The following is a 22,112-nucleotide window of genomic DNA, read 5'->3' on the forward strand; positions in this document are numbered from 1 at the left end:
GTCAAGGTTTTTTTTTTTTTATCAGAAGACAGTGCTTAGCGATAAGATCAAGGACAGCAAACTTGTTTTGAAATCATTATGGAAGAGAAAGAGATACATGTGTCATAAAAAATCAAAGGATTGAAAAGCTACTTAAAAACAGGCCATGGAGAATGAGTGCTAGAATTTTCCTGTCACACCTGACGAGTGTTGTGAAGAAGAGCGCAGTTGCTTAAAACCTTGGTGAGTGGGAATGATGTGTAAAGGTAGTATCATTAATCATGAGGGAAATGCAAATCAAAACTGTCATATCACTCCAAACTTATAAAGATGGCTACTTTAAAAGTGAAAGGAAAAGCAAAGAACAAAGTACTGATGCCTTATTCAATGTTGCAGGAATGTAGAGTGGTGTAGTCACTATGGGATATGGCGTGGTGATTCTTTAAAATATGAAAAATAGAAATACCATAGTAGGCAAGAAAATAGAGTTTGAAGAAACACCTGTATCTTCAAGTTTATTGCAGTATCATTCCTAGTAGGCAAGATATGACAGCATAATAGATGTGTGCTGAGAGAACAGATAGAATGGATAGTGTAATATGTATGTACATACAAAGAAATATTATTTAACTTGGAAAGGAAGGACAACATGGGTGACTGTAGAGGACATTTTAAGCAAAATAAGCGAATACAGAAAAATGCTGCATGGACCCACTTGCACTGAGGTAGCTGAAATATTCAAACCCATAGAAGCAGGGAGTACTATAGTGGTTGCCGGGTGACAGGGGTATTCATTGATGGCTATGGAGTTTCTGTAATGTGAGATAAGTTTCAGATGTCTGCGGAACAACTTAATATAATACGAAAATATTGTGTACCTCAAGAGTTATCAAATGGGAAAATCTCTCATTAAATATTCTTAGTAAAATCCTACAAAAGTATATAAAAACATTGTTGAGATGCTATGAATATGCTTAGGCTTGATAGTGGTTAAAGCATCGTGGATACAGTATCTCTGCACAAACACATCAAACCATATACATTAAATTTCACAAGTTTTGTGTATCAGTTATACCTCCAAAAGGACAAAAGGTGATGATGGGAAGCTGAATTTTAGAAGCTGTCTGTGTTTGGGTTTGGGGTATAGTAAATGAAGGGAGATGATGGGAATTAAAGTAGGAATACGTGAAGATGCAGCTGCAACTGAGGAACTAAGTTTCTAAAGTTCCATGATGCTAATTGAAGAATGGTTATAGGAATGAACAACCATGATATTGACAATTTTTGAGAATGTATTTATTTGAAAGGCAGAGAGAGGTCGGATAGGGAGAGGGAGGTAGAGGCAGAGAGGAAAATTGAAGTAGGTGGGAGGGAGAGAGCGAGAGAGGGACAGAAGGCAAGAGGGAAAGAGGTAGGTAGGTATGGAGGGGCAGAGGGAGGGAGGGAGCGAGCGAGAGAGAGCGAGTGAGCACACTGGAAATCTGCAGCAGAATTCCTGATTCCAAGGAAAAGTAGGCAGAAGTGGTTTGAAAAATCATAAGGCCTTACACCTTACAAGTGTCATGTGTTTGTTATCCTTGCTCATTTTTTCATTCATTTATTCAAGTACCTATAGTATCACAGAAAATAATGGAAATATTTGGGATAGACAAGGTCAGATTCTGATTAAGAAAACTTTACCACTCTTATCTCTATTATATACCACAATGGCCTCTCAAGATTGCATTTTTCTTTTAATTTTTATTTTTCATGGTATAGTTCCTTAGGCTCATGGATTTCCCCTTCCACCCTCCACACTGCCGCTACCCGCCACTGTTTTCCCACATGTTATTACTATAGTGTAGTCCTTCAGCAACAGTCACAAGTCCATCATTATACTATTTTGTGTAAGTATGTGCTTTTGTGCTTTTATATGCCAAGGCATGCTTGTGCGTGCATTCATAGTGTGGTGGCTGTAATTGTGTGTGCATGCTTCTTATAAATGATAAGAAACAGGTAATAACTGAATCTTCTTGACTATGCCAGTCTTCATTTAAAGAAAATAACTCCCAAGTCATATTCTTGTGGGAATGCTTTTGATATAATGTATTATAAGTTAGTTAAATACATTGTTTTGGTTTAGTATTGTTTTAAGTTGCATTTGCTGCTCATTGAAGAAAAATTTAATGTTTAATGGTATCAGGATTACTGTAGTGAACTGGACATTCTGTTGATGCTCCTGAAAGAACTGCAAATTTGTTAAGTTCTTGCTGGAGAGCAATTTGGCAATGTGTTGGCAGAACATTAATATCTTCATGTTTATTGATGTGCAAATTTGGGTGGAATTTAAGGCATTGCATCCACAATGTATGCAAATAATGGTTCACCATTGCATAATTTATAACATAAAGAAAAGCTTAAAACCTAAATTATATATGAGAAATGAGTGATTTGTTATGGTGGATCTATAGTATGAATTTCATGTAAATAATTGAATTTATTTGCACATAGAGGTTTTAATGACATGGGACAATGTTTATGATACATGAATTATGTAAAAAAGAATAGTTTACATTTTTATATGCTGTGAATTGTTACTACTTAAAAATGGTTTCATAAAATAAGATAGAAGAAAATGGGCCAAAATACTTTTTACTTTCAGCACTTACCATAATTTATATATATATGACTTCTTAATATCCAGCAGTGTCAACAAATATTACGTTAAAAAGCTCTGTTATAGCAGGAGCTGAATGTTTCTCTGTCTGTAAACCACCAATTTCTATCCCGAGTTCAAAAACCAGCACTTACAGATAGAGCTGTGAGTTCAAAGTTTTGTGAAATGAGTTATCAGATGGCTAGCGCTTAGTGCTAAGTCAGCAATGAATACACTGGCCATTCCAAGGAAAGTCAGCAGTCATTCTCCCATGCCTACCTACACACAGCAGTGGAGAGCCTGACTCTGGCCACTTGAGACATTTGCATACTTTGGCAGTTTCAGAGAAAGTCAGAAGTCATTGCTACACACAAACACAACCATGTATAGCCTGACCTTGACCATGTGCACAATATTTCTGGAGTGTTGCATACTATAAAGCTATTTGAGATTCTAAGATCAGATTTCTGTCATTGTAATAGTTACCACCATGAAATACATCTACTCCTCTCTTTCTTGCCTGGCTAGTGAATGTAAAAATATTTCCTAAGTAAAACAGCTACTTATACTCATCCCTCCTTAAACTTGTATTGACCATGAGCATAGGCCTGTATTGAGTTGCCCAACTTCAGGAATCATTGCCCAGAAACAACCACATGAGGTCTAGACAATTGCCAGGAGCAATCCTTTATATGATCCAGTTGCACAGGACACTTCTGGAGTAAATGACATATCCTAGTTTAGGATACATCACCAGATTCAAGTCAGAGAGTATCCTCTGCCAGTCTATCAGAGTGCGCGTCACTGGAAGATCCCTTCGGAGAATCCTTCTCAGAGCCTCGTTCGATAATTCCTGTAATTCTTCTATGACGGCAGCTTGGAATTTGTTCTCTTGTTCTTCCACAAGCCTTGCAAAGCTTAGAGCCAGCTGTGCTTGGTTGACCACTTCCAAGCTTTCTTTTATGTCTTTGGAGATTTCCATGTGAAGGTTGACACACCTGAAGTAGTGGGCTTGCACAAAGACTCTCCCTGTGACTAGGGTTAGAAACGGATTCACTTGGAAAATCCATTTTGATTTCCAAAGGCCATTCCAACAATCTCCAGTTTCATAGTTGTGGTCTTCAATGCAAGCGATCAAGAATTCCTTACTCTTGATGGTTTTCCTCAGTACATTACAGTTTCCTGTTGGATAGTGATCGTTCACATACAGTTTTAAGGCACACAGAACAACAGTTCTCAGGTATTCTGTCTCATTCCGGATGATCCCGTGACTTTGAATGTCTTTCAGTTGATTTTGAAGCAGGTCAAATTTGAAAGAAAGTTTGCTCTGATAGTCAAAAAATCGGTAATCCCCAATTACATTGTGGTGGGACAAGAGTACTGCATGTCCGTCGATGCTGAGTGGGACATAGTATTTTTGGCAGTGCTGGTGGCCGGCACACTCACCTTGATGGTGCATAAGTTTTTCATCTCGAATAAGCAGACAGAGATCGTCAAAGGCGTTTACAAATTCCCCTGGCGGAGCCTGTATCAGCAGTCTGCGGATGACTCTTTCCTTCTCTTTCCTACTCAGAATGCTAAGTGCCATGCTTGGTTGCCACAGAAGCCAAGCTTCTGAAATAAAGACTATTCAAAGGATGAGAAAACATTCCATGAGACAGCCTTCTCCTTCAGATGTTAAACGTTCAAGCTTGAGAGTCTTATGTCCAACCATGAAAACAGGGTGTCTGGCAAGCTTTGAGTTTCCTGATGAAATCATAAAGAAGCTTTTTTATGAGGCGCAGAACTCTTGATGATATCACAATGGGTATGCAGACCAAAAGAAAAATAAAAGTCACCTGACAGTGTGGTGCCCAATCAACGAGCTATACCAATTTTGAAGAATTTTTAAGAACTTAGCCACCTGAACAGATTTCTTCTACAATGGTGTGTCTCTGTGTACGTTGTGTGTCGTCAGGGATTTAGAGCCACAGCAGCACTGAATTTCTAGAGAATGCTTTATCATTTTTTTGCACCTCTCAGGGGTGACAGAGGCATTGATTTGTACTCGGATCCTCTGAATGGCTGTCCACCCCCTAGCAGCACATTGTGATGGCAAGCTTGATGGCTTTAGACAAAAGAGTACAAATAAAACAAGAAAGTTATCATGACAGGTTGTGGAAATATGACAGGTAGCAGTGCCACACCTCTCAGCACTGTGGTTTTGGAGCTGGACAGACTGTAAGCAAGAAGCCAAAAAACTTCAAGGTCAGAGTAGGGCTGGGACAACAACTTGGACCTTTCTGTGGAGTTGAAGAATGAGCTTACTTCTAGGAACAAAGGCGTTTGTGACAAACCGCTGTGTGTTCTCTGCTTTCTCTCTAGCAAATTGGTGACAGTGGCAACAACAGCTGGTGACTAAAGTTGAGTATGTATGGGACCCATGACCATACCAAATGAGGACAACGGTCACAGCAGGTCATGAAAATATGGAAACAAGATATCCATTGAGAAGCCCTTTCTCTTTCTGTATCTTCTTTCTCTCGATTTCCTCATATTTAAGACTATGGGACTTAAGCCTGTCTCACTTGTCTCACTCTTAGCTTCCTTTCACACCTGCGCTGAGCTTTTGTTGCCTTAGAATTCTGTCTCATTTCCTTGAAAGAATGTGAATTTTGTCAGATTAAGTCACAGCCATTAAATTGAAGGCTTTCTTATTAGCTCTTAAACTGTGAAACTGAACAGAATTTTGAGCAACTTTAACCTATTAGTTTTATGATGTTATGTGCATTGTCATGTTTATTTCATCTCATCTTTAGTTTTCCTAGTTGATGTGTTCTAAATTTTTGTAGGTTTTTTTTTTATCTGTGCATATATAAACTTCATTATTTTTGTTTTCTGTTTCATGTAAATATATACTGTGTCATTTCTTAACTCCTTTTTGATGGCACTGTAAGTGTTGCCCTTTTGGGACATGTGTAGCTAGACATTTGACTAATAATAATAATCATATCAATAATGGTTACTATTTATTGGGTACTTGAAAGTAGAAGCTCTATTCAGTTACATAAAAGAACTGCTTCCCCATAATGAAAGATTATTTTAACCATTTTTTTTCTGGCTGAGGGAACTGGAGAGTGATAAGATGAGGGCTTGCAGCAGGTATTGAAGACCAGCTGCCTCCCAAGTCCATGCCTTTGGGCAGTAGATTTTAATAATGTTTTCACATGTTTCCCAAGTAATAGCTCTATTTCGCAATGTTTGCATTTTATTCTCCTGCATTTTATTATGCTATTCCCTTTCCTCCATTGATGGCAGAATAGTAACACTTAATTTTGTTTTAGGTATTATTTATCTTGCATTTATTTTAGCATCAACTTTATGCAGAAAATAGACTGCTTTTTGAGAAAAAAAATAGTATGCTGAAAAGAGATCAAGTATTTAAGATCAGTGACTTCATTGACTTTGTATGACGATTTCCTTAACCACTTTATGCTTTCTACATGGTTTTTGTCGAAGATTCAGGATGACTTTAGAGGCGGAAAAATTAACGTAGAAAAAACTCACAAATTGCTTGAAAAATTAGATATCCAATGCAATTATGTTCATGTGAAACACATTTTTCAGGTGAGAATGATATTATTCTGCTCCCTGTCAGTCTAAGTAATATTAGTAGCTATTTAGATGCTTTCTAAAGAAAACACATAGAAAAATTAGTCTCTTAAGGATAAAATGAATTATGTTAATGATCCTTTTAATCAAATGTAGAATACTTAAGTAGAAAGTAGTTTTTGATAAAATTTGAAACAATATCAGACAATTTCGCATAGAAAAATTTTCTGGGTACACAGGAAGATAATTTATAGGAATACAACATGCAAAGATAGGATTAATGGTGTAATTTTTAAAATAATAAAAGTGATAAAATGCTAAAAAAAAATGGGATGTTGGTGTTTACCAAAAGTATGGGACAAGAAACAAAGCTCAGAGCTAACAAAGGAAGAGAATAATAAAGATTGGCACAGAAATAAATGGAATAGGAAAAACTAGAAGAAATCAGTGTAATGAAGAATTGTTCTTTTTTTTTTGAAAGATAACAAAACTCATGAACCCTAAGTAAGACTAAGCTATACACACACGTGAGTGTGTGTGTATGTGTATGTAAAGGGAAGACTCAGGTTTGATCAGAAATGCAAGAGGGATGCCTTATAACATGTCCCACAGAGTGAAAATAGAAGATTGTTCCTATTAGTATTAACTGGAATACAAACAAGAAAGAACTTTGTACAAACATGTAACTGCCAAGACTGAATTAAGAAGATTAGAATGCTTCAATATTTCAATAACAAATAAGGAGACTGAATTAGCAGTCGATCCCACAAATAAATGATATTTCCTAATAAAGAAAAGTCCAGGACCAACTGGCTTCACAGGTGAATTCTACTAAACATTTAATACCATTCCTTCTTAAATACTTTCAAAAAATGGAAGCGAGAGCATTTCCAATGTCAGTTTATAAGGCAACTATAATCCAGATACCAAAGTTAAACAAAGACACCATAAGATAACTATAGGCCATATCACTGATAAACACAGGTGCAAAATTCCTTGACAAAATATTAACAAACTGATTTTAGTTGGTCTTTAAAAAGATAATTTACTATGTCCAAATTAGATCTGTTTCTGGCATGCAAGTTCGCTGAAACATATGGAAGTTAATCATTGTGATTTACTATATCAATATAATGAAAAAATAAAAACCACATAATCATAAGAAATGCAAAAATGTGATATATATGAGTGAATTAATATTTTGGGATTTGATTAGTTTTTACATTCCTATTTATACTGTTGAGGAGCAGTGGTTTTTCTAGTTACCATCTGTTGAATCCTACATTTAGTGGAAGATTAAGCTTGTGACTACACAGAAAATTCAAAGTATGGCATCATGAAAATTAGGAGAACAATAGTGGGAGAGGGTAGGGGTGAGCCAGGATGAGGTGGAATGTATCATACTGTTTAAACTGTGTATGTGAAGTAAACAAGCAAGAGCTCCACACCTCAAATATGGATACAACTTATCTTAGTACAGAAAAGACCATACTTGAATAGCCCTCAGTTAATATCATATTGAATGGAAAAAGCCGGAAAGGTTTTCTTCAAAGAATAAGATGAGGCAAGGAAGGCCACCACCACTACTAGCTCTATTCAGCATGGTAGGGGAAATCCGGACCAACTCAATTACTCAAGAAAAAAGAATAAAAGGCATGCATAATGAAAATGGTGAAGTAAAAATTGACATGATGTTATATATGGAAAATGTTATGCTAAATAGTTTGCCAAAAGCAATTAGAGTTAATATGTTAAGTAAGGTAGCCAAATACAAAAGCAATATAAAAAAGCAGTTGTTTTTGTATAAAGCAGCAATGAACTGTCAAAAAAAATCAAGAAAGTAATCTCATTTGTGTTAGTATAAAAAGTAAAACACTTAGACATAAAGGTAACCAAGGAAACCCTTGTGGAAAGTCAACTTTAAACAGAAAACTATAAAACATTGAAGAAGAAAAAAATATACGAGTCACAAATAAGTGGAAAGATATTCCATTTAATATATCCATACTTTTCAAGATAATATACAGATTTAGGATTTACTGCAATCTCTTTCAAAACCTCGATGGCATCTGCTTGTTTCTTTGTGTATTTGTTCATGAGGCAGCAAGAGCAATATGTAAAGAGTGCTCCCTACTGTCAGTTCATTTCCAAGTGTCCACAGTGTCTGGTGCTTGGCTGGACTGAACCTGGGAGCTGGGAACTCAGCATGAAGATTTCTACTTGAGTGGTATGGACCAAACTGCCTGAAATGTCACCAGTGCTTCCCAAGATATGCATTAGCAGGGAACTGGAAGTGGTTGCGGAGCTGGTACTCAAAGTCATGCCCTTCCACATGGGACATAGGTACCTCAATGACATCTTAACCTCTAGGCCAAATGACTGTCCTGCTCCTCCTCCCACTCGCTGGTGACAGGTGTGTGTGTGTGTGTGTTGTAAAAATAGAAAAAAAATCTTAAAATTCTCTTGAGCAAAATATTTGGTGCAGGTTTGCCAAAATAACCTTGAAAAAGAACATGGAGGTATCACAATTTATGATTTCAAAATGTGTTTAAAATGTGCAATAATTAAAATAGTATGATATGGATATATAAACAGGTAGCACAATGGAATGGAACAGAGCTGAGAGATCAGTGTATTCCTATACAAGCAACTGATGTTTCATAGAGATACCAAGAATATACAACAGTCAAAGGATAAATGGTGTTAGAAAAACTAGTACCTGAATGCAAGAGATAGGCAGGAAATAGGTCTAACCCAACAATCAACTCAAAATTCCATAAAAGCTTAAATGTTACATATGAAATTACAAAGTCCTTAGAGATAATGCAGGACAAAATTTCTTGACATTGATTTTGGCAATGATTTCTTTGATTTGACAACCAAAACATAGCAGATGCAAAGGGTATTGATTAGATCCCCCATAAAATGATTCAAAAGGTCAAAAAAGAGAGCAGGTATTTTGCTTCATGGTTAAGATGCCTGCACTTTGTATTGGAATGCTTGAGTTTTATGCCCATTTCTGGCTCCTTACTTTAGCTTCTGGTGATGTAGGTTTGAAATGCAGAAGTGGTAGTTGAGATATTACTGTCTTAGCCAACCCACCAAACTGGATTGAGTTTTTGTCTCTTAGCTTTGGCGCTCTGGTCATTGCAGACATCTGGTGAATGAATCTGTATGCTGAGCACTCTATCTTTCTGCCTCTCGAAACAAAACAAAACAAAAACAGAACACCCAAAACCATTTCAAACAAGAAAGAGGGAGTAATATGAAAGATTAAGCTGGAGCACAGACTCATGCCAAAAATTCTGTTTGAAGAACTAGTAGGAGAGACAACTTGGCTTTCCAGATAAGGAAACACCAAATGTTTCAATTGAGTTTTCTGCCTGGAAGGTGATCACTTTCTTCGATTATCAAGCAAGAATGTGAGACTGGCCAATTAGGATAGTTGGGAATGTAGCCATTCTGATTACACTTTTGTTTTTTGAAAATGGGTATTCGGGTAAAGAAATTGTTATCTTTAAGAGACTCTGGGGTTTCACCCTACTTATAAGCCAACTCATTAACTTCGTGTAGTATCATGAATGCTGGAGGCAGGCTGTGGGTCAGAGAAAAAGCACAGCTTATTACCCACTCAGAAAGATAATGGTGGCCGTGGTATTAGCAGTTTTTTCTGCTACCATTTCTCCATACCCTAGTTCGCAAAGTGTGATAGGAAGAACATTAGAGAACATGAGTAGTGGATTGTCTTACAGCAGAGGGACCTCAAACTTAGTGACCTAGATCTTTTATGATGGGCAGTAAAACTGGCTGATCATGCTTTTAGAGGCTGTTCCTGTCATTATTGTAGTGGGCTATAAACATGCCTGTTTTCTCCTATGCTATCTTTACGAAGGCTGTTTCTGTTCAAACGTCTTTGAAATGCTAACCTTTCAGGTAAGCAGTGGGGAAACCCAGAAGAGACTTGTAGATAATTGTCTTCTAACAAGAACATCCCAGTAAGAGTCAGCCCCCAAGTTGATCAACCACAAACAGGAGGTTCAACCAGGAAAGGCTGTATTTCTCAGGAGATTGTATCTCACAGTTTTCCTGCAAATCTGAGCAGTGTACACTTCTGTGAGCTTTCAGTGTTTAATGTATTCATATTGCCTACCACATCTAAGGAACACAAGCCTTATGGAGTACGATCTCCTTCCCAATGATATCCCCAAAGGGAGACACAGATATGAGCTTCCTGGTTTGATAAAATTCATGTTCAACACAAAATAGAAGTGATAATAAACTGAAATCTACATCAAATGTGAAATGCAGATTTTTAATTTTTATCAAATTGCTGTAGATCTGAGACAGAATAGAGTAAAATACATGCCATATTTAAAAGTATTATTTTTTAGACAAGGATATTTCACAAGTTTCATGGAAAATGGAATTAAAGACTGTTTATTTTTGTGCAGAAAGTATTTTAAACTTTAAGCCTACAAGAGATCTTCAAAGAATGGTAATGGAAAATGGATACTATTAAAATCTATGCATTGATTTTAAAGCTTGTTCATGCCAAAATAAACTTTTAATTCCATTTTCTTGGAACATTTTATTGTACTCCAGTAGGATGCTCAATCAACGGTAGTAAATGCACAGAAATGGCTCACTATTTGAGATTTATATTTTTTATACATAGACAACACTGTAGGTCTGTTTTGTTAAAAAAATCTTTTCAAAGTGGCTATGAAAATAATATTGATTTTAAAAATTAGAGGATTGGAATTTGTTTAGAATATCTAAAACATTTCTTTAAAATTAACATTTATACTTTAGAAACAAAGCTTAGTTTTTTATATAGGCAAGATTGATGATTATAATATTATATTATCTGGTATTTTAATTCTGGGTCCTCTACTAGATACTTTTTTTGCTTTAGGCTAAATTGCTTTATAGGCATCAAAGGTTTGATTCAATAGAATGTTTTGGAATAGTGTATTGGCTGATTGAATGTTTTGGTTAGCTAAAGATTAAGCTTTTTAAGCATTGAACACTTTTTGCTTCAATTTTTATGTTAATCTTTCCAACACTTAGGGAGTGTATCTTTTTCTGGAGTATATAAAATGAGCCATAATGCATCTTATTTGGCCGCAAAAAAATTCCATTGGTCTAAGTTGAGATTCTTGACTCACATGAATTTGTATAAAGAATATATAACTTGATGATCATGGCTCTATATTCTGAATTTCTTTTTATAAGATTAATCATTATTAAGTCTTGACTTGAATGGCAGTTCTCAGTTGTTTAAATTATTTGATTAGAAAATCTTTATTTACTTTATCTTACTGTCTTGTAATAATATTTTACTTATAGTGCTTAAAATATTTTATAGAATTATTATATCTCATTTCAACACATATAGCTTATCTCCTATTATGCTTTCAATTTTTTTTTAAAGATTTATTTTTATTACAAAGTCAGATATACAGAGAGGAGGAGAGACAGAGAGGAAGATCTTCCATCCGATGATTCACTCCCCAAGTGAGCCACAACGGGCCGGTGCGCGCCAATCCGATGCTGGGAACCAGGAACCTCTTCCAGGTCTCCCATGCGGGTGCAGGGTCCCAATGCATTGGGCTGTCCTCGACTGCTTTCCCAGGCCACAGGCAGGGAGGTGGATGGGAAGTGGAGCTGCCGGGATTAGAACCGGCGCCCATATGGGATCCCGGGGCTTTGAAGGTGAGGACCTAAGCCGCTAGGCCACGCCGCCGGGCCCTCAATTGTTTGTTAAAAGTAAAGCAGTATTCCTCTTAATTTTGGAAATTTGTTATTATTGAACATACCTTAAGTCTTCATATTTACCAAGTGATTAGCAGGAGTTATTAAATCTGTAACATTATGTCACATTGTTAAAAAATATAAGTTGTAAAAAGTGGAAGGGTATCTCTGAAGTTGAAGAAGAAGAAAAGCAGAAATTGCTGTTTTGTAAGTAGGTTATAACAAATTACACACATAATTCTAACAGGGAATCTGAGAAGAAACTCTGTGTAACTTGGGGTTTTCTACCAGATGCCATGGTAGAGCAGATATTCTTACTTGACCTTAAAATGAGAAGCAGTGGGTGTTCAGTACATGCAAGGGGGTCTTAGAGCATAAAAAATAGTTGTCAGAGATGACTGTTGCAGAGTAAGCATGAAGAACAATGTTGAGAAGTAGCTGCAAATACCAGTTATGGTTGGGCCATGAAAACCTTGAATGTAGACTATGGCATTCAGTTTTCTTTGTTAGGCATGGGCAGCCATTTTTTGGGTGGAGAAATATTACATATTTCCTGGTGAATACTTTGGCAGCATTAAGACTGGATTTGAACTTAGAAGCCACAACTTCTAACCTCCTCCACTGGGTTATTCATCTACTGTCTCTGTCCAGTACATTTTGAGGCCTGAATTCAGTTCAGTATCTTATATTCATTTTCATCTCAAGTGATAAAGCCTGCCCTCTCTCCTTCCCTCATTTCTTCCTTCTTCCCTCCCCTTCCCTCCCTTCCCTTCCTTTTCCCTTCCCTTCCCTTTCATCTGTGTTTTTCTGTCTTGTTTATTTATTTGCAAGGCACAGAGCCAGAGGGAAACAAGAAGAGCTTCCATTCATTGGTTCACTCTCCTGCAATGGCCAGGGCTGGGCCAGGATAAAGCCAAGAGCTTGGAACTCGATCTGTATCTCCTACATGAGAGGCATGGGCTCAGTTACATGGGCCATTTTGCAGCAGCCATCCCAGGTGCACTATTAGGAAGCTGTGCTAGAAGTAGAGCCGCCGGAACTCAAATTGGTGCTCTTGCAAGATGCCTTTGTAAGAGGCAGCAACTGGATCCCTTGCTCTGCAAAGCTAGACCCTATTGTGTGTGTGTTTAAAAATTAATTTATTTTCATTTGAAAGGTAAATTTTGCACAGAGAGGAAGGGAGATGGAGAGATCTTCCACATGTTGGTTCACCCCTTAAATGACTGCAATGGCCAGAGCCGAGCTTACGAGCAGCTGAGAGCCAACAGCTTCCTCTTGGTCTCCAATGTGAGTGCAGGGGCCCAAGGACTTGGGCTATTCTCCACTGTTTTCCCAAACTGTAAGCAGAGAGCTGAATTGCTGCTCAAATTGTAATTCACAAACTCACATCTTTTGCTTCTTTAGGAACTCAAAGGGCACACCAAGCCAGATCTTGAAGCTGACTCTGCATGTCAGCAGGTCCATAGATGATTCAAATGTGCCTTAAGGTTTGGAAAGCACCCCAGACTGGGTTCTTTGCCTTGGTTCCCAACATCTGTCTTCTACCCAGCTGGAAGAATTGGTGTCAGTTAAGTCCCAGCTTTTCGATGTGGCGCCCAGGGACCTTCAAGATCCAGCTGAGACTCTTGCCTTGGTGGTCACCGCTTTCTTTAGCATCCTAACTAGACTCTTGTGTTTCATACCCTGTGTAATCAACTATGCCAATGCAAGAAGGAGCTCTTTTGTTCTATATTTCCAAACATCTTCCTTTTTAAACATTTTCATTCAGCTCAAGATCACTTTTCCCATGGCACTTTATAAAACATTTATATCTGTTTTTTAGACTATACGCTCTCAGGAATTTCGATCTCTGTGTCCTTAATACTTACTATAACTTAAGTTGAGCATCCCTAACCCCAAAATCCAAAATATGAATTGCTTCCCCAAAATGAAAAAACGGGGCAGCAGCATGATGTTACAAATAGAAATCCCAACCCAGATTTCACGTGATGGGTTCCAGTCACAATGAAGATGCACTAAAGATATTGTGTAAAATTAGCTGCTGGCTATGTGTGCAAGGTATGTAGGAAACATAAATGAATTCCATGGGTAGACTGTGTCCTATCCGCAAGACATCTCATTATATAAATGCAAATGTTCCAAAAGAATCTAGATTCTGAAACATTTGTCTTTTTTTTTTTTTAAAGATTTATTTTTATTACAAAGTCAGATACACAGAGAGGAGGAGAGACAGAGAGGAAGACCTTCCGTCCGATGATTCACTCCCCAAGTGAGCCGCAATGGGCCGGTGCGCACCAATCCGATGCCGGGAACCAGGAACCTCTTCCGGGTCTCCCACGTGGATGCAGGGTCCCCAAGCTTTGGGCCATCCTCGACTGCTTTCCCAGGCCACAAGCAGGGAGCTGGATGGGAAATGGAGCTGCCGGGATTAGAACCGGCGCCCATATGGGATCCAGGTGAGTTCAAGGTGAGGACTTTAGCCTCTAGGCCACGCCACCGGACCCAACATTTGTCTTTTTTAAAGCATGTCAGAAAAGGTATGCACAAACTGCCTAATTTATTAGTAAAGCAAAAAGTCAATTTTACACAGTGTAAATTTGTGTCACTTTTGAAAAGACAAAAAATGCCATGTTACAAAATTTTCTGTATTTCCAATGTTTTTATATTTAGTATAATTTTAGGAATCACTTTTAAATGCTATATTTTGCATTAATATATTCTTCATTTTGATAAATTAGTTTCTTAAGACATTATTTATAAATAATATTTCACATTTTTACTAGCAAAATGCACAGTGGGGAATAGTGACACCATGCATAGAAGTCATTATGCTTTCTGAAAGTGTTCTACCAGTGTGATATCAATAGAATCATGTTAACATTTTCTTTCATCCTCATTCATTTAACTACTCCTTTAAATATGTAATCATTATGTTCTGCTCTGGGGTGGTGTTCTGTTGGGCACTATGAGTAAAAACAAACTAGATCAATGGTCTTAAAGTAAAACGTGCTTCTAAAGCATTGAATGAATTCTTTGGAAATGTGTATATATATATATATTTTTTTTTTCTAAATCCTTCTAAGAAACAACCTTTGAAGCGTCAATTCTTTTAAAGGGAAAACAAATGTCTTTATTATTCCTATTTTATGTTGCACTTTTAAGTAATTTGGTGTTTAATAAGCAGTAGTGTACACCAAGATGAGGCCTGAGGATGTATTTCTAAATATCTATTAGAAGATATGCATCTCTCACACCTAGTTATTCCTTGTACACATGTATTCCACCAGGGTTAAAACATCTTCTGTGTGGTAGACCACGTTTTGGATACCTTGGTTTAGGAACTTTTTCAAAGCACTGAGGATAAAAGTGATAATTGACAGCCTCCACGCTTGTGGAGACATGGACACTGGCCTTGATTCTAGATTCGTACACCTGGGGGAGCAGTAGGAGCCAGCTTCTAAGAAGCCACACAAGGGATATTGGGGTGGCTTGGGGAGTAGACGCAGAGGGACAAAGGGACGACTTCTAGAGGAGGGGATGTGTTTCAAGCATTTATAGAAACCAGCAAGGTAAACACCATGTAAAAGGTATTCCAGACATCACAGCCTGAACCGTAGCAAGAGAGAGCTTGGTATCTAGGCTGGTTCCAGTTCAGAGCAATGAGAGGTGTGGGGGCGGTGGAAAGAATAAGAGCAGAAACTAGCCATGATATCTTTAGGGACACAGGATACAACACAGTACAGGTGAAGTAGCCATGATATCTTTAGGGACACAGGATACAACACAGTACAGGTGAAGTTTTTGCCTTAAAAGATTTTATATATTTAACAGTCAGGGATATAGACAGACAGCTGCCCTCCTCCCAACCCATACACACACACACACACACATACACGTATACATTGGTTTTTCAAGAGCTTAGACACCAGGCAAGATGATGCCAGAGACTCATACATGCACACTAATACATTGCAATTTAGAACCACCATTCATTGTGTTTCTCTAAACCTCACAGGAGTCTGATGACATAGGTAGCATCCTCTGTGTCCAATATGATGTTCAGTATGTGCCAAGTCCCCCACCCTTTGGAGTATGACAGCAAGAGTTTCCCTCGACTGTCTACAAATGCTGTCAGCTTTTCACTTGAGTACACTGTCCTTTAACACATGCTGCCTGTCTGGAGGCTGATTGGAATGAAATGAGGAAGTTAAGCTGTTAAGAAAAAAATGCATTTTTCATATTCATCTTCCTTCTAAGTTGAACTTTCATTGCTCAGTATTTTCTGTATATGTGATATACTCCTATAATCCTGCTATTGTATTTATTCTAACTCTCTTTGCCCACGTATTAGTAAATTTTCTCCATTGTGAGTCTGAAATTTTAATGTGCTGACTTCCTGCGACTTTGCCTTTCACAATGTCAGTGCCATTTATTCTGTATTGTTGGTTCACCCTCTCTTACTTGAATTGCATATTTTCTGCCCCGTCATCCGTAATTTCTCCTATCTTCTAGCTTGTGATGTACAGCTAGTCATGATAACGTGTTTTCGAGGGAGTTAGTCTTATTCTTTTAGACCCTCAAAGTAGTTCTACTACTTTTAATAAACTGAACTCAATCTACTTCCTTGTCTTTTTAAAATCTCGCTTGCTTATCCCTGCCTCAAATCCCACAGTGGTTCACTTTACTTATTCACAGTATTGTAGAAATGCTACTGCCCTGCAGGTGGGTAGCAGGCTTGAACGTGTCTGATTCACTTCCAACAGTTATGGGATACACTGCATAAGGGTCCTAGAAATGCACACACCCTGTTACAGTTTTTAGAAGGTGCTAATGTAGAGTGGAGTACAAAAATGAGACATGATAGAAAGACACCTTGGAGTTCCCATCTTCAATACCACTTTCTTTAGCCACTATGGTCGCCGATTTTGCAGAGTGATAAGACACTAACTTTTATCCAATGTTGACATCATTCCATGAAGTCTTATGTATTTTTTCCTGTAATAAGAATTTCATGTTTTGTCACCTGTCAAGTATAAATTGTTATCTCTATATAAACATATACATAGGCACATTGCATTAATATTCTAACATTTATTTTCTGCGTTTTTGTGCTCCCTCTGTGAGCTCACCAGTCATTTTTTTTTAGTAGGATAATGACAGGCTGAAGCAAGGAAGGATCACCATAGAAGAATTTAGAGCAATTTATCGGACTATTGCGCACAGAGAAGAAATTCTTGAAATTTTCAACACATATTCTGAAAACCGAAAAATTCTCTTTGAAAACAATCTGGTTCAGTTTCTGGTACAAGAACAATATGTCTTTGATATGAGTAAATCTATTGCTTATGAGATCATTGAAAAATATGAGCCCATTGAAGAAGGTATGTTTGTCTTTCAGTTTTTTTAATCAGGATATTTACCTGTAAAATAGTTTATGATTTGCAAAATCAGATGTTTTAGTAAATCAACTTTGTTCTGAAAAAGTACAAAATATGGATACTTTATTATTTTATAGAATCTCTGTAACTCTTTAGTCAGCTGTACTGTGTGACTAAAGCAGTCTTTCCGGTTAGGTGATTCAGGGATTCCGCACATGTTGGTTGCCCAGAGATGAGCTACAAGAAAGTGTTTTGGTCTCATAAATAAGATTTTTAAACCTAGCTAAAAATAATCTTCCATATTTTATGTTAAATTATTAAAAACATATGAAAATTGATGAAATGAAAATAAACCTAAAAGAAAAATATTACACAAGTTACATTTTCTGGTTAAATTATAGCATTTTATAAATATTAAAAGGAGTTTTGATTTTTCTGTTGTTGTAAACACCTAGTAATTTGGTTTAAATGGAATGACAGTTTAGGATAATGATTTTTCACCAAATTTGTGATCTTTGATTCATTTTTCAATGGATGAAGCTTTTAAATTTTCTCATCTATGTTCACTTTAAGATAAATCAGAAAAGCACAGCACATACATATTGACATACTTGTGCAAAACACATTGTTAACGCACAATGTTCAGCTTCTCACAAATTAACTGGCTGTAGCTCAAAATATATAAGCTATGGAAATATACGCTCTGCCTTTGGAAGTAAGTTTGGGCTACCAGTGTTCAATATAATATTATGGATTCTAGCAGAACCAAACATTCTTTCATCAACTTATACATCAACAGTCTTTTGAAATACTTATTTTCCCTTTTTTTACTATCAGTTTTTAATGTATATAAATGACTAGATTTAATATTTTTCACCATACTTAGTTAGAGACATAGAGGAGCTTCTGTTTCTCTCCCCTCGTCCCTCCTCATATTCCTCTCTTGTTGTTCTCCCCCCACGTTATTACAGTGGCATACTGATTCATGTCACTGCTACAACTTAGCTTTATGGTTGCTTACATTTATATAATATTTGTGTAATTTATTTCCCACTCACATTTTTTCCTGCTATAAGTAATGCTAGTACAAAAATTTCTATCCTTCCATGTTTGAGTTTCTACATCTCTAAGGCAAATCCCTGAAAAATAATTATTATTTAAAAATTTTTATTTTTCATGATAATTACATAGTTGATTAAGGTAAAAAAGGGTTAAGGGTGAAATGGATGAAGTCATTATTTCCAAATTTGCTATTTCTTCTTGTTTCTGGGGATTGGGGAGAGATAAAAGGGAACGCTACATCCACGTTCCCAAATTTTCCAGTACCCAAAGATGGGGAACCTCCACTCGATATCTACCCAGTGTCATGGTGTGTGCATATTCCGAGGATTCTGCCCAAGTGGTTTGGATAGTTCTGAAATGCTGTCATTTTCACTGATCCAAGGATTATGCAGCCCTCTCAGTGTCCATTGGCTGACACAGTCAACCTCAAGTCTTCATTAATCCAGGTTTTTGCTGTCATCATTTGGCTGGGGTGCTTGTCCAATTTGCTCTCTTCTCTTTCTTCTGCTATGGTGCCAACTGGCTGCCATATTCTCCATGCGCATCCGGGTCTGTGTCCATTGCTCCATCGTTTGCACTGAAGAGGGCATGTTCTTGCAGACAAGTCCAAGGGGATCACAGTGTAGTCTAAATTGATTGTTCACGTTGTGCTTTCTGTCTGAACCAAAACAAACTCTCAACTATAGCAATAGCAATAGCAGCTAACAATGATAGGGCTAATAAGATGGTATATGTAAGTATACAAGGGTAGGTTGTCTGTTTACCCTATTACCCACTTAGGGAGACGTTAACAAACATGTTCAAAGTCATGTACAAAGTAAATGTATGTAAACACTTATTGTCTGGTTCCAGAGATAATGTACTGCCTAAATGTTTAATTTTGATATATATATGTACACATACATTCATAAATAATGTACTAAACTAAAGATGGTCATATGAAAATAACCCAATAATTAAATTTAGAGGTATGCACCTGAGAGAAATAGGTACATATTTGTGCCAAAACACATCTACTGGTTGTTCATAGCAGGATTATGTGTAATAGCCCCACACAGGAAACCACTTAAATGTTCATGAAGAATAACAGGAGTTGATAAACATTATATACTCACACAGTGAAAAACCATATAGCAATGCAAATGAATTATATTTAACTACATGCAAATATAAGAACACATTTTAGAAAATAAAACTGAGCAAAAGAAAGAACAAAAACATATGCCAAGAGCCCATTCTTCAGAAGAATAAAACTCAGAGAAAGCCTATTTTAAAGCTAGATCAGTGGATACAACTGAGTGAGAGAAATAACCAATGGTTACTAGAAGCTGGGCTACTGGGGTGCTGTGATTTGGCATGGACTACTCTAATCTAGATGTTAAGTTGCAGAAGTTCATTGTTTTATAGTAGATATAATTGCACATATTCTTAAAACATTGAAAAACCAGCAATAGTTAAATAATGCATGTTGGCTTCTTATTTATTTATTTATTTTTATTATTTTTTTACAGTTAAACAAGTACACCAGATGTCATTTGAAGGTTTTACAAGATACATGGGTTCTTCTGATTGTCTACTGTTTAAGCCAGAGTATAGAAAAGTTTATCAAGATATGACTCAACCATTAAGTGATTATTTTATTTCAACTTCACATAATACATATTTGGTATCTGACCAACTAGTGGGACCAAGTGACCTTTGGGGATATGTAAGGTATTTATATTTCTTTTAGTATTTTCTATAAAAAAATATTTACCTGAAATGTATATGACAGACAGAGAGGCAGAGAGGGAAATATTTTTCATCTGGTGGCTGACTCCTCATTTGCCTGTAATAGTTGGGAATGGGCAGACTGAATTCAGGAGTGAGGAACTCCAACTGGACCTCTGACCTGGGTGGCCAGTACTTGGGCTTTCACCTGCTGCTGCTCAGGGAGCTCGTCGGCAATGATCTGGATCGGAAGAGCAGCACCTAGGGCTCATTGTGAGGTACACCTGTAAGGGAGGAACACATCCTGAATAATAGCACCGCAGAGCCTGCTCCTGTTTTTATTTTAAAATCTAATATATACATATAATATCTGTGTATATTACTATATACTTATTTGTATACTATATATTACACACATACACATATAGTAGTATACACATATATGATTATATAATATATATTACACACAATATATTATTTGTATATCATATGATATATATCTCTATATATTTTTTAAAGGTTTCTTTACTTGTGTTGGAATGGTAAATTTACAGAGAGAAGGAGAGACAGAGAGAAAGATTTTCCAACTCTTGGTTCACTCCCCAAATGACCACAATGACCAGGACTAAGCTGATCTGAAGCCAAGAGCCAGGAGCTTCTTCCAGGTCTCCCACACAGGTGTAGGGTCCCAAGGCTTTGGCCCATTCTTTGTTGCTTTCCTAGGCCAAAACAGGTAGCTGGATGGGAAGTGGAGCACCTAGGACATGGACTGGCACCCATATGAGATGCTGGCACTTGCAGGTGGAGGATTAGCCAATTGAGCCACCATGCTGTCCCCTAAATCTACTGTTTTATAATGCCTGGAGACTCCCAAGAACATCAGAGGCAAAGAAGAGAAAAGGCTATGCGTGTGATACAAACTCACAGGGGATAGAAATGATTAGTATATATCTTACAGATCTAATCTTTTTGCATGGAGTTGCAATGTAATTTGTCTGTATTAGTGTCTTATATGTTTCCTCTAATCTTGTCTGCTAACCTGTTTTCAATGGTAATGCGCCTTCTAACATTTCCTGAATAATTTGAATATTTACAGGAAAATTATGGCTTTTCCTACCATAATGCAGCTAACTAGGACATACTAATTTTATCAAATGTGATTGAAATAAATTTCAAGACTTTATGAAGTAATGCCAAAGGAAAGAGAATATATAAACACAGAAAAGAGTGTAACTGGGCATTCACAATAATGATTTTTTATAGACTTGCCTGTAAAAAATTTACATACATGAAACATAATGCATACTGCATCACCAGTTTTTTAAAAAGTTTTATTTATTTATTTTGATATTAGCAACAGAGATAGAGAGAGGAATATTCTATCCATTGGTTCACTCATTAGATTACGACTTTGGCCAGCACCAAGCTGAAGCCAGCAGCCAAAAGTTTCATGCAGATGTCCCAAGTGGGTGACAGGGACCCAAACACTTGGGCTATCTCCCACTGTTTTTCTCAGGACATTGACTGGGAACTGAATCAGAAGTGGAGCAGCTGGGGCTCAAACTATCTATGCCCTTAGAGGAATCATTCACAAAATCTTTAATATAAATCAGGAAATTTTAGTGATCCATGGCCAAAAAGCGACCTGTTTTCAGGATGGCATGTAATGATCTGTCCAAGGTTGGCTAGGAAGATTTTGAGACACTTCGATTTGTACGTTCATTGTTATAAAGTCAGTGAAAGGTCTTCACGCTATCAGAGCCAGTCAACAGAGTGTCGATAAAGCATGCGTGTTAATAAAACATCTTTTCTCTGCTTCCCTGTAGTAAAAACCCTGCAGTAAAAACCCTGAGAATTCATTTAAACCAGTAGTACATACAACTGATTTTTGGTCCTTTATGTCTAGGTCCTTTATGTCTAGGTAAAAAATCAAATCTGGTTTTAGATATTAGCAGAGGATGAAATCCTATTTTCTACACTTCTGATAAAGTTGTAAACTTGGT

General features: G+C 37.0%; 2 protein-coding genes across 5 annotated transcripts in view; one reads left to right on the plus strand and one right to left on the minus strand.

Annotated features, from left to right (window-relative positions):
* Positions 1–3,285: 3,285 nt before the first annotated feature.
* On the minus strand, positions 3,286–4,360 carry CAPZA3 (capping actin protein of muscle Z-line subunit alpha 3). The gene has a single exon (XM_004592600.4). It carries the CDS (start codon positions 4,200–4,202, stop codon positions 3,303–3,305), a length of 900 nt encoding a protein of 299 aa, XP_004592657.1. The 5' UTR covers positions 4,203–4,360; the 3' UTR covers positions 3,286–3,302.
* A 39-nt stretch (positions 4,361–4,399) lies between these two features.
* PLCZ1 (phospholipase C zeta 1) overlaps positions 4,400–22,112 on the plus strand; it is a 36,381-nt gene continuing 18,668 nt past the window's right edge. For 2 of the 4 annotated variants that reach the window (XM_058655803.1, XM_058655806.1), the window contains exons 1-5: positions 4,401–4,540; positions 4,979–5,093; positions 6,097–6,220; positions 17,109–17,340; positions 19,911–20,112. In XM_058655803.1, coding sequence (XP_058511786.1) covers positions 5,050–5,093; positions 6,097–6,220; positions 17,109–17,340; positions 19,911–20,112 — 602 coding nt within the window. In that variant the 5' untranslated portion in view covers positions 4,401–4,540; positions 4,979–5,049. Of the gene's footprint in view, positions 4,541–4,978; positions 5,094–6,096; positions 6,221–17,105; positions 17,341–19,910; positions 20,113–22,112 lie in introns of those variants that run through there. The other 2 variants (XM_058655804.1, XM_058655807.1) reach the window with 2 other exon arrangements.

Source organism: Ochotona princeps, chromosome 27, assembly GCF_030435755.1.
Source record: "Ochotona princeps isolate mOchPri1 chromosome 27, mOchPri1.hap1, whole genome shotgun sequence".
In the NCBI taxonomy this organism is placed as follows: Eukaryota; Metazoa; Chordata; class Mammalia; order Lagomorpha; family Ochotonidae; genus Ochotona; species Ochotona princeps.